At 48.1% G+C, this 12,762-nt stretch overlaps 1 protein-coding gene across 3 annotated transcripts in view; it reads right to left on the reverse strand.

Moving 5' to 3' along the window:
* The window catches only part of FRAS1 (Fraser extracellular matrix complex subunit 1), a 282,626-nt gene that overhangs the window by 110,357 nt on the left and 159,507 nt on the right, over positions 1-12,762 (reverse strand). For all 3 annotated transcript variants that reach the window (XM_077301093.1, XM_077301092.1, XM_077301091.1), the window contains exon 19: positions 10,609-10,752. In XM_077301093.1, coding sequence (XP_077157208.1) covers positions 10,609-10,752 — 144 coding nt within the window. The remainder of the gene's footprint in view (positions 1-10,608; positions 10,753-12,762) is intronic.

Raw genomic sequence — 12,762 nt, forward strand, 5'->3', positions numbered from 1 at the left:
GACCCTAAGGGGAGTGATTTAGAAACTTCTGGGGACAATAAATGTACAGCTTTAAGGAAAAGCTGCAAGTTCTTACACTGGTGGCACATTTCACCCGCTGTTCTGGAACGACTCCGGTCAGAAATCGTTATGCAAAAACCATTCATGGCACGAATGATACTGGCAGGCCAGTTTTCTGCTCTGCTGCTAGTATTACTTGGTGGCTGAGCATGTATTAGGCTGCCGTTAGTGAGTCAGTGAGAAACTGCAGTGAGAAGCTGGTGACATTCTGCTCGGCCTCCTCCTGCTATACAAAGACACCCAGATTTTTTTATTCGGGTACTTTTCTACTTATTGGAACTGAATCACCCATCCTTATTCTGGACTTGAAAACCGTATAGGGTCACCCTAACCCAGTTGTGACTTGACAGGGGTGGGGCGGCAGGTACAGCACCAGCTTTGTGTAGTGGTTCTGAGCCAGCTTGGTGTAGTGGTTAAGAGGCAAATGGAAGCCACTTTGAGACTCCTTCAGGTAAAGAAAAGCAGCATATAAGAACCAACTCTTCTACTTCTTCAGTAATATCAGGGCTCTCTCAGCCTCACCCACCTCACAGGGTGTCTGTTGTGGGGAGAGGAAAGGGGAGGAGATTGTAAGCCGCTTTGAGACTCCATCAGGTAGAGAAAAGCAGCATATAAGAACCAACTCTTCTTCTGTAAAGGGAGTGTTCTGAAATCTCAGGACGACCCTACCCCTGGTGGTTACTGGACCTGTTTCCCACATCAAGAGAGCACTGAACAAAGCCGCTGAAATTGCACATGCCGCCATCGTAATGCTGGGGCATGTTCTCCCACCTGTGCCAGGTGTGGACCCTATAGCAGGGGTAGTCAACCGGTGTACCTCCAGATGTTCATGGCAGAATGCTGGCAGAGGCTCATGGGAATTGCAGTTCATTGACATCTGGAGGACCACAGGTTGACTGCCCCTGCCTTATAGCACTCCCAAGGCAGTTTTGCCAGTCCAACTAGTAAGACAGGGAGGAAAATACGGCTGTCTCATAACCCTCTTTTTTCAGCAGCCCATTGGTAAATGGCTCCTGACCTTCCCCTGAACCTCAGGAGTGTCTACAGCTTTTACAAGAAGGCTTTTGTCTGAGATGCAGGGACTATGTAAAGGATCCTGGAAGCCAAATTAATTCTCATTACAGCGATTTAGAAAATTATAAGGGAAATGACGGCTGTCTTGAAAGAAAGGCCCTGACAGGGTTGCCTTCGACATGCTGGGCTTGATGTCCTGGCCCCTCGGGGAGGCTGGATTTTTTTCTGAAAACTTTCTCTGAAGATGAACAACAAGATAACCAGGAAGCAGGAGATGACGTTTCAAAGGACGCAGGAGTTTGGATTACAATGACAATTCCCTGGCAGCAAACCAACAAAGCCATCCATGCACGGTCCAAAAGGATGGCATTTTGGAGCTCTGCCTAATTCATTTGGAAGAGATTTGGGAATATACTGAAACTGGATGGAGATAGAAAAGAAGAAGAAGAGGTGGTTTTTAGACCCCGCTTTTCACTACCTGAAGAAGTCTCAGTGGCTCACAATCTCCTTCCCTTCCGCTTCCCATGACAGAGAACCTGTGAGGCAGGTGAGGCTGAGAGAGCTCTGACAGGACTGTGACTAGTACAAGGGCAACAAAGGTGGTGAGGGGTTTGGAGACCAAGACGTATGAAGAAAGGTCGGGGGAGCTTGGTCTGTTTAGCCTGGAGAGGAGACAACTGAGAGGGGATCTGATAACCATCTTCAAGCATTTAAAAGGCTGACATATGGAGGATGGAGCAGAGTTGTTCTCTCTTGCCCCGGAGGGACAGACCAGAACCAATGGGATGAAATTAATTCAAAAGAAATTCCATCTAAACATCCGGAAGAAGTTCCTGACAGTTAGAGCTGTTTCTCAGTGGAACAGGCTTCCTCGGGAGGTGGTGGATTCTCAATCTTTGGAAATTTTTAAACAGAGGCTAGATAGCCATCTGACGGAGAGGCTGATTCTGTGACGGATTAAGGGGTGGCAGGTTACAGTAGATGAGCGATTGGGATGTGAGTGTCCTGCACAGTGCAGGGGGTTGGACTAGATGACCCATGAGATCCCTTCCGACTCTATTATTCTATGATTCTAAGGAAATTCAAAAGCTCATGCACTGTGACATAAAAAGGCACCATCAGAAGCAGACATATCAGCTTACGGATGATTTAGAAACTTCCCCTCAGCCGTACCACTCTATACCACACCAGCTTGGTGTCATGGTTACAAGTGCGGACTTCTAATCTGGTGATCCAGGTTTGATTCCCTGCTCCTCATCCACATGCAGCCAGCTGGGTGACCATGGGCTCGCCATGGCGCTGATAAAGCTGTTCTGACCAAGCAGGAACATCAGAGCTCTCTCAGCCTCACCCACCTCACAGGGTGTCTGTGGTGGGGAGAGGAAAGGGAAGGCAACTGTAAGCTGCTTTGAGACTCCTTTGGGTAGAGAAAAGCGGCATATAAGAACCAACTCTTCTTCTCCTTCTTCTTCTGGGGCCTTTGTCAATACTCTTTTCCCCAGCCTAGCCTTGCTGGGGCTTCTAGAAGACAATACCAATGGGACTGCCCACCTCCTGACCTGGAAGAGAAGAATTAAAAATGCAATAAATGAAACCCTTTGTACCCAACGTCCCCAAATTCCTTGTTCCACACAGTTGCATTCTCGTGGTTGTCCGTGTGGGCCACCGTACCTCCACTGCTTATGATTCTGTGCCCCACAGTTGCACGGCTCACGTCAATTTTTCCAAAGTGTTTTCGATGGTTGTAAATTGCTGCAAAAACACTGCGGCAGAGCAGCGTCTAACATCATCGCCCGTAAAACAAACGGACAAACAAATCACGTGCTTCTGGATTCCCACCTCCGCTGGTTTCCAGAAAGGTTCTTCTCCTTTGCCAATTAAATTAACTCCTGTTAATTGGTTCATGTAGCCTCCAGCCTTCTTTCAACCTGAGTAACTGCCGTCGCTTGCTAAAGACAGAAAGAGCCATTTTCCATCCTGAGAGACACAGGGGGGGAGTCCAAGTCTCCCACAGTTAAAATGTTCTCTTTTTTTGCCACTGGCATCTCTTGTCGCAATTAGGTTGCAATCAGCAAACAGTTTCCCCTCCGGGTACCGAAAGAATAAGATGTGACTCTGAATGCAAAAAAAAATAATGTGCTTTTGAAGTCCTGGCACGCTGTTCTCCCTCAAGGATCCGGAAAAGAACATTCTGAATTAGCATTGATGGATGAGTAGATAACTAAGAAAATATTGTTATAGAAGTCAGGTGTGTAGGGGTGTCTCCCCCCCCCCTCAAAAAAAAGCCCTTACAATGTTAAGACAACCGTTACATAATATAAATGTTGTGTTTTCAGCTGAGTGTTGTTCTGTGACAGCTGCTTGTTTGCGGGTGATTAATAACCGGCAGAAATGATTTCGCAAAGTGACATTTCCGTAAGCGTTCAGAGATCGGAGCACGGGAAAAGGAATGTCCGGCTGCATGTTACAAATAAAGAAAAACAGCTTTCTGCGATAAGGCACCGCCATGCCAAATTCTTCGAGATCACAGCAAATCGAGTCAGATATGCAAATTACGCAGCTTGTGGAAATATGATTTTTTTTTTCCCCCAAGCAAATCCAATGCAACTGGCTGACTGCAGGAACAATTGAGTGTTGTGAACAGCAAGATGAGGAAAGATCTCTTGAAGAAGGTGAAAGTTTGATTCAGGTCACAGAAGAGTGTGTGTGTGTGTGTGTGTGTGTGTGCATGTGTGTGTGTGTGTGAGAGAGAGAAGGGCAGTTAAGTCACTTCCAAACTTGCTCAAGCACTCTGTTTGGTCTCTCCATTTTCAAGTTTCTAGCACATTCGTTTGATGGACTCCTGCGTGGGACCCTTCCTTTGATGTGGGATGCCAAATGTTGAAGAGATGCTCTCCCATGCCTTAGAATGCACATGGTCCTTTGGGTGCAAGGCACAAAAGAACTTCCTAGGAGCATGAAAAATTACACTGCTCGTTTTGGCAGGCTGGGGGGCCTGTGTTCAAGGAATCCAGCTAACACGCAAAATTCACATGGCGAAAAGGCCGTGGGTTTTGCCACAAAGTATCGGTAGCAGTCCTATTGTTCATTTTAATATTTTATATGCTACCTTTCAGTCAAAAAGGAGTTCACCTGTGGCTAACAGTAAGGGAATTCTGACTCTCAAAAGCTGCTACCATGAAAGAATTCTTAGTCTCTAAGGTTTCCTGGCAAATGGATGGGGAAGAAATGGAGATAGTGACAGATTTTATTTTCCTGGGCTCCAAGATCACTGCAGATGGGGACTGCAGCAAAGAAATTAAAAGACGCTTGCTCCTGGGGAGGAAAGCTATGGCAAATCTAGACAGCATCCTAAAAAGCAGAGACATCACCCTGCCAACAAAAGTGCGTTTAGTCAAGGCTATGGTCTTCCCAGTTGCAATGTATGGCTGCGAAAGTTGGACCATAAGGAAGGTCGAGCGTCAAAGAATTGAGGCTTTTGAACTCTGGTGCTGGAGAAGACTCTTGCGAGTCCCTTGGACTGCAAGGCGAACAAACCGGTCAGTCCTAGAGGAGATCAGCCCTGACTGCTCCTTAGAAGGTCAGATCCTGAAGATGAAACGCAAATACTTTGGCCACCTCATGAGAAGGAAGGACTCCCTGGAGAAGAGCCTAATGCTGGGAGCGATCGAGGGCAAAAGAAGAAGGGGGCGACAGAGAATGAGGTGGTTGGATGGAGTCGCTGAAGCAGTCGGTGCAAACTTAAATGGACTCCGGGGAATGGCAGAGGACAGGAAGGCCTGGAGGATCATTGTCCATGGGGTCGCGATGGGTCGGACACGACTTCGCACCTAACAACAACAATAACAAAGGTTGAATATTGAATCTAACTATTCCATTGAAGAGATGTGTTTGCACACCAAACATTATACCTTGAATAAAACTGTGTTGGTCTTAAGGCAGGAGTAGATGGGCAGGCTCCACCACCTCCCAGGGACCTCTTCCCTGAACCCACGAGAGAACTCACGCTCAGAAAGGGGGGGGACGAACAGCAATGGAAGCAGCCAGTTCTCTAGCTTGTGGCCGTGTCCATTAAGGCAGAAGGGGAATGGTCACGGACCCCGTCCGGAGCTCCCATGGACTCTCCCTGGTTGGGAATCCCTGCTTTAGCCTATGGGGCCTTTCTCTATGACCCAGGTGGCTCTTCCTCCAAAGGAAGTTCTCTCCCAGTCAGAAATAGGTTCCAAACTTTGCTGAGCAAAGAGACAGGGTATAAGCCTCCTACCAAGCCAGATCCGGGTACACAGACCGGCAGCAACTCTGCCAGGTCCCCAGACGTAGAAGACTATTCCCCAGTGCTTACTACCTGTGATCTTTTACCCGGAACCTTGGTAGCTTTGGCAGGTGAAGCAGGCCTTTAAAGAAGTAGAGAAAGAGGCAGCAAAGGGGGAGGGGGGGAAAGCTGCACAATTAATTTGGACACGGGTCCCTCTCCCCCGCCCCCAACCCTCCCCCCCCCCTCTCAGTACCAGTCTCGGCTTTCTCCATCTCTGCGGCTCGAAGACAAAAATAATAAGTTGGCTGTGGGAGGAAACAAATAAGCGGCGAGAAATTATTTCTCAAGATCAAAGCAATAAGCCTTTGGGTTCCCCAATGCCAAATAAAACGTCGTGAAGGGGAGCGGGTCATACTGATGAACTCAAGGCGGATTGTGTTCGAAGCCTTCTGCATTTTTCCCTTTACTTATTCTCCCCCCCCCCCCCATCCATTATCTTTTTTGGAAGCGCCAAGAGTTGGCATAAGCCTCTCTGGTCTTATCTTCCCCTCGATAAGCGGAGAGGGAAAACGGCCACATTTAAAGCATTGAAGTGACTGGACCGATTCCCAGGCTGCGTTTGCGCTTTGCCCTCCTGGAAGATTATAATGCAATGCATCTCTTCTAAATAGGTGAGTGCAATTAGCATCTCCTGGCTGAGATTCACATGTGCAGCACAGCCTGTATCCGATCCACCAACAAGCTGGAGGGCTGGGGCTGAGAGGCTGGGGGAGCAGAGTGCAAATCCACGTTCTCCCACCAAGCTTGCTGGTTGGTGCTCGGCAAGTCGCGTTCCCGGGATTGAACGTATCTCGCAAGGTTGTTGTTACGAATAAAATGTGAAAGGAAAACCCATATATATCAGGGGTAGTCAACCTGTGGTCCTCCAGACGTCCATGGACTACAATTCCCATGAGCCCCTGCCAGCAAACGCTGGCAGGGGCTCATGGGAATTGTGGTCCTTGGACATCTGGAGGACCACAGGTTGACTACTCCTGATATATATGGGTCTGAGTTCCTTACTAATGTGCAGGAGAGAAAGCCATCGGGTGCACACCCCACTGAAATGGTGACACTTTCGTACAGATGCCATCCATTTCAATGGCTCCTGTGCACTTCCCCCCGTGAATCGTGTCCACTGTCTACTTAGCTTTCTCCCAGCCCACTCCCTCTCCTGGACATAGCCCATTCATCATTCAAAACCCTGCCAATATACCTTTTCTGAAGACCCACTCATTTCAATGGGTCTTTTCCAAGAGATCATGTCCTCTGCCGATATTTTAACAATCTGAGCTTTCTTCACACCCATTTCCTCTCTTGACACAGCCATTGGTGACTGAGGGGATCCTCCACATTCAGAGGCACTAAACCTCTGAATCCCACAGCCAGAACCTCTGGAGAAAGGCTCCGCCTCTACGTCCTGTTGTTGGCCATCCGGAGGAACTGTGTGGGATAGGATGCTGGACTAGATGGACCCTCACTGGTCTGATCCAGCAGGGCTCTTCTTATGTTTGTATGAAGGCCTTGGCCTCTATGTCCTGTTGTTGGCCCTCCAGAGGAACTGGTTGGCTGCTAAGTGAGATAGGATACCAGAGTAGATGGACCACTGGTCTGATGCATTAAGGCTCTTCTGATGTTTATATGAAGACCTGGGCCACTGTGACTGGTTGATGGCCATCCAGAAGAAGTGGTTGGCCGCTGTGTAAGACTGGATGCTGGACTAGATGGACCACTGGTCTGATCGTATGTTCTTATGAGGGCCTCAGCCTCCATGCCCTGCTATTGGCCCTCCATAGGAACTGGTTGGCCACCATGTGAGGCAAGATTTTGGACTAGATGGACCAGAATTTTGATGTACCTGGGCTCTTATGTTCCCATCCATCACTCTCCCAGCGAATCGTGCCCACCGCTTATATGAATAAATCTTCGCTTTCTCACCAACCACCCCCTCTCTTGACACAGCCCATCCATCATTCAAAGCTCTGCCAATATATCTTTCATGAAGATCTCTTCCTGACAGTCCTGGCCTCTCATATATTAAAAAACTCAACTCAATTCAGACCTAATCAATTTCTCTGACAGGTGGCCCACAATACAGAGTCGGCCATACATTTTTAAAATTTCATTTATCTGCGACTCGTAGTTCTGTGTGACCTGCTAAAAACCATTTAAAAAAAAATCCTGAACACATACATGGAAGAGCAACAGGGCCAAAATATAGTTGATCAAACCCACAAAAATGCTAGCTTTACGCCAGTTGCCAAAATTCTGCCCAAGTAAAGCAGTCGTATAGAGCTTTTGTAAGAAATATGAAACTGGACTATCAGAGATGTACGGGATGAGGAAATGGGGAACCCAGGTTCAGATCCCCACTTCGGGCTAAGCTCTGCATTACCACGTCCCCATCAAGTAGAGCTGCTGGCTCAACGTTTGGAAATTCCTGGATATTTGGTAGTAGAGCCTCAGAACAGTAAAATTAGTTGAGGAGAACCCCTTCAGTGGCCATGAGGTCTACCTTCCAACAAAGCCATTTTCCACATGGGCATGGACCTCTGTCATCTAGTGCAGGAGTAGTCAACCTGTGGTCCTCCAGATGTCCATGGACTACAATTCCCATGAGCCCCTGCCAGCGTTCGTTGGCAGGAGCTCGTGGGAATTGTAGTCCATGGACATCTGGAGGACCACAGGTTGACTACCCCTGATCTAGTGGTCATCTGTAATCCCAGAAGATCCCTAAGTTCCACCTGGAGGTTCTGGAGAAGAAAACAGCCAATGTGGACGGCTACAAATTCCATCACTCCTTCTTTATTAGAAGACGATTAGAGCCAGAATGAGATCTGGATTGTCTCTCATTTGCAGGGGAACCACTTTTCTCAGTAGCTCCCAACACTTATGTCTAGTTAATAAATTTATATCTCATAATATGTCTTTCTACATTAGCATGCTTCAAGTGGGTAGCCGTGTTTCTCTGAGTCCAATTTGGCCTTTAAGGCCAGGAGAGATTTATTCAAGGCGCGAGGTTTCATATGTATGCACGCTTCCTCAGCCAAAATGAAACAAGGATTTGTGTGAGTGACTGTAATGTGATGTTAGTAATGTGTATTGTAATTTTGAATCTAACCCTCTGGTCTCAGGACAAGATAATTTGCCAGCACGGCTTGTCACTTGCAGGAATGCTTCCATGCTTGGGGGGGAGACAGAATGGCTCACACAGAGGCAACAAAGAGCATTTTAACCCTTCAGCAATCAATCAAAAGTGAGTCTCTGCATGGCTATTAACTCCTCCCCTTTAAAAGCAGTGGTCCCCAATCCGCGGGCCGCGGTCTGGTGCCGGGCCGCAAAGGCCATGCCCCCCCTGCCCCCCCTGCAGTCAAAAACTTCCCAGGCTGCAAGCTTGCGGCCCGAGAAGCTTCTTACTGCGGGAGGGGGGGGAGAGGGAATCAGGGCCGTGCCCGTGCATTGCGCATGTGTGCCAGGCCACGCATGCGCACATGTGCCATGTGCAGCCAAAATCGCGCACATGTGGCACTTTTGCGCATGCGCGAAAGTGCCGCGCGTGTGCGATTTTGGCCACGCATTGCGCATGCGCGGCCCGGCGCGCATGCACGCATGCATGGCATGCGCGGGCGGGCAGTTGCCCTGCTGGTCCCCAGCCTCAAAAAGGTTGGGGACCACTGTTTTAAAGAATATGCCCTCCCCCCCTTTACAACTCTAGTAGTGGAGCAAGAAAGTCAGAGAGCCAGCATGGTATAATGATTAAGAGTAGTGGCTTCCAATCTGTAAAGCTGGGTTTGATTCCCTGCTCCTCCACATGCAGCCAGGTGGGTGACCTTGGGCCAGTCACAGCCCTGATAGTGCTCTTCTCACAGAGCAGTATTATCAGAGTTCTCTCTGTCCCACCTACCTCACAGGATAGCAGTTGTGGGGAGAGGAAGGGAAGGCAATCAGAAGCCACTTTGAGACTCCTTCGGGAAGGGAAAAGCAGGTTCTAAAAAACAACTCTTCTCCTATATTATTATTATTATAACATTTACATCCTGCCTTTATCCATGGTTCAAGGCATCTGACAATAATGGCCCCAAACATTTTCCAGCTAAAACCGAAAATTAAAATAGCAAGTGCTAAATCTCTCCCCCACCCTCACCCCCCATGTCCACTGAAAAGATGCCTGCCATTCAGACCGAGCCATGGATGAACAGTTAGACCTCCTCTGGTTTTCTCACACAGCTCTAAAGCAAATTGAAGTATAGTTTTTGTCTTGTCTAATTTCCCCCAGCCATGATACATGGCGCTTGTTCCACGGTGCTGGACAAGTCTCTGACTGTGAGCCAAACCCACTGCAGAAGGCAGCTGAGAGAAAAATGAGACCAGTCAACTCTCCGTGGGGGAATTTGCTATGTATGGGCAGGGGGGGGGGCAGAGGGGGCTATTTCTGTTCTTCTTATTAAAATATTGGTGTCTTGCCTTTCTTCGCATAAGGAAACTCAAGACAGCCATGGGATATAAAACCGACAAATCTGGCCACGGCCTGCCAATCACATCCAAAATGTTCCTAGTGTGATGTTTTACAGCAATTCCCAAACACCGTTGGAGTCAGAACCTTCCTTGTTTCCTCAGGAAGGCCATTTCAGAGGATTGGGGCCACGACTGAAAATGCCCATCCTCGAGTTTCAGTTGCCAGCCTCCAGGCAGTTTGTTTAGTAAAAATTCAGAAAACGCAAAGAATCCTGAACAGAGGAAACTACATGAAGGTGAGGCCACAAGCTAGAAAAATAATCATAGAATCATAGAGTTGGAAGGGGCCATACAGGTCATCTAGTCCAACCCCCTGCTCAACGCAGGATCAGCCCTAAGCATCCTAAAGCATCCTAATAGCACAACAGGCAGAACAAGTGGAGGAGGGGATGGGGAGAGGAAAAAACTGAGGGCCATTCCGCACCCGTAATCGAGCGTTCCAGCAGGAAACCAGCACCTATATCCTCCATTTTAAAGCAGTAGTTGAGGAATTGCATAAAGTGGATTCCCCCAATTATGTTGCGCAAGTGAGAGGAGAGCAACCACTAGCAAAATAGCTGTGCGTAACCAAAGTGGCCAGAAGTAGCATGATCTCCATCTCCAGCACTCACCCTCGTGCCCGCCTCCCTTTCCCTTTACCCTGGAACGGAGCTTTAGTTAGTTTGCTTTTTTTCTTGTTGCAAGCTGCCTGGAGCAACGAATACACATATGCCAGCGGAACTTACCTACACAATATCCCACTAGATTAAGGTATTGCTGTTCCTTGCAGGGAGTCCAGCATCTTCCGTTTGCAAGCGTGGCGTGGGGTTGGCAGGTTGCACAGTCAGCATCTGAAGGGCCCCGGCAGGTTTTGCAAGAGGGATGGCACACTGGATGGGCACAGGAAGACAGAGAGAGAACCAACCTCTTTGACAAAAGCCAAAACACTGACTTTGTCGAGGACAAAACATAGATTTAAAAACCAAAACCCCCAAACCCACCCAGCAGATGTTGGCTCGGAACTGCTTAACCATCAAGGGCGTTTGGCCCCAGAAGTGTAAGAAGCAAACTCATTTGTTACTCTGAATTTACGACACGTTCGATAGCGGTCTGCAAAATGGTGGGCCATCCTCTTGAGCCACAGCTGCTGCTGGATCAACCAGGGCTGGATCAACCGGCATGGTAAGGAAGTCACAGAGAGTTCTTCTCCAACCCTGTAAGGGCCACTTTACTAACCGAAGTACCGACAGCTTATTCCAGAGATTGAAATGAAACAATCTGTCATGCACATATGGGCTTTGATTTCTCACCGCCGTAACAGCCAACACACTGTCCACATAAACAACTCTCCTGTGGTGAGGCGGGCAACCGAAATAGATGCTTTCCCCGCATCGTCGCAACATTTCCTCCTCCATAAAGTTAAGTCTATAGCAGGCTCCAAATGAGAAACAATAACCCAACACACAATTACAACCCCCCCCCACAAGAAAAAACAACAGGTTCAACTTGTCTGTCAACTCGTGGCAAACAGACTACCCTCACGCTTCTCCCCTCCACCAAAAAATATATATATATTTTTAAATTGGCAGTACACTTTTCACGAGCATTTCCCATTAATAAAACAAAAAGGGCAATTCTCCGTTATCTGTATAGCTATGAGCCAGGCATTCCTCCGGATATGGACTCACAAAACTCAGCCTGCAAATTAAATGGAATCTTTACTGAAGATTAAGGTCCGCATTTATCACAGTCTTGACGTTTCTAACAAACACACGCGGCAGAGCAAGGAAGAGTTGTGGATTGCCTCTCTCTCCCATGCACACATGCAGGTACACAACCGAGCTGCTTGATTTACAAAGAAATAATAGAAAAGAATAAAGCGGAAAAGATTATAAAGACAACAGAGCAGTGGACCCTTTTGTTCAATATATTTGGGGAGGTTTTCTACATATAAGAAAAAGAGGAAGGAGAGCTGGGTTTTCTGTACAACGCTTTTGACTACCCAAAAAGTCTCAAAGCGGCTTACAATCGCCTACCCTTCTTCTCCCCACAATTGACCCCCTGTGAAGCAGATGGGGCTGGAAGGGCTCTGAGAGGAACAGTGACTGGCCCAAGGTCACCCAGCTGGCTGCCTGTGAAGGAAGAGCAGGGAATTAAACTTGGTTCTTCACACTGCTCTGAACCACGACACCAGGCTGGCTCTCAAGTAAGTTGGATCTGGGGTCGTTTTGAGTGGAAGAGGGCTTTTAAAATGAGGAAAATCCCAAGTTCAAAGCCTGGAATGTTGGCCAAACAGAAGCAGGTTGGACCATAAAGCTTCTCAGGGGTGACAATCCTCACGTCTCTCTACAGACAGAGAAATTTTGTGCCTATCAATATCTGACTTGGGTCTACATGGGTCAACACAATAACTTGACTTTAGAAGAAGAAGAAGAGTTGGTTCTTATATGCCGCTTTTGCCTACCTGAAGGAGGCTCAAAGTGGCTTACAGTCGCCTTCCCGTTCCTCTCCCCACAACAGACACCCTGTGGGGTGGGTGAGGCTGAGAGAGCCCTGATATCACTGCCCAGTCAGAACAGTTTTATCAGTGCCGTGGCGAGCCCAAGGTCACCCAGCTGGTTGCATCTGGGGGAGCGCAGAATCGAACCCGGCATGCCAGATTAGAAGTCCGCACTCCTAACCACTACACCAAACTGGCTACACTTTAATGGATCAAAAGAAACCCGAGATAGCTATACAACTTATCCCACTTTTTTGGCTTTGGCGCACTGGGTTCTTGGATTGTGCATCTCCTGGGTGGAAGGACCTGGTTGGGTCTTGGGTCAGGGAAGGAGACATCACAACTGATCACAGGGATGTCTTGGTGGTGCATGTTCTCACCTGGGCTAGGAGACAACATT

Source organism: Paroedura picta, chromosome 10 (assembly GCF_049243985.1).
Source record: "Paroedura picta isolate Pp20150507F chromosome 10, Ppicta_v3.0, whole genome shotgun sequence".
NCBI lineage: Eukaryota > Metazoa > Chordata > Lepidosauria > Squamata > Gekkonidae > Paroedura > Paroedura picta.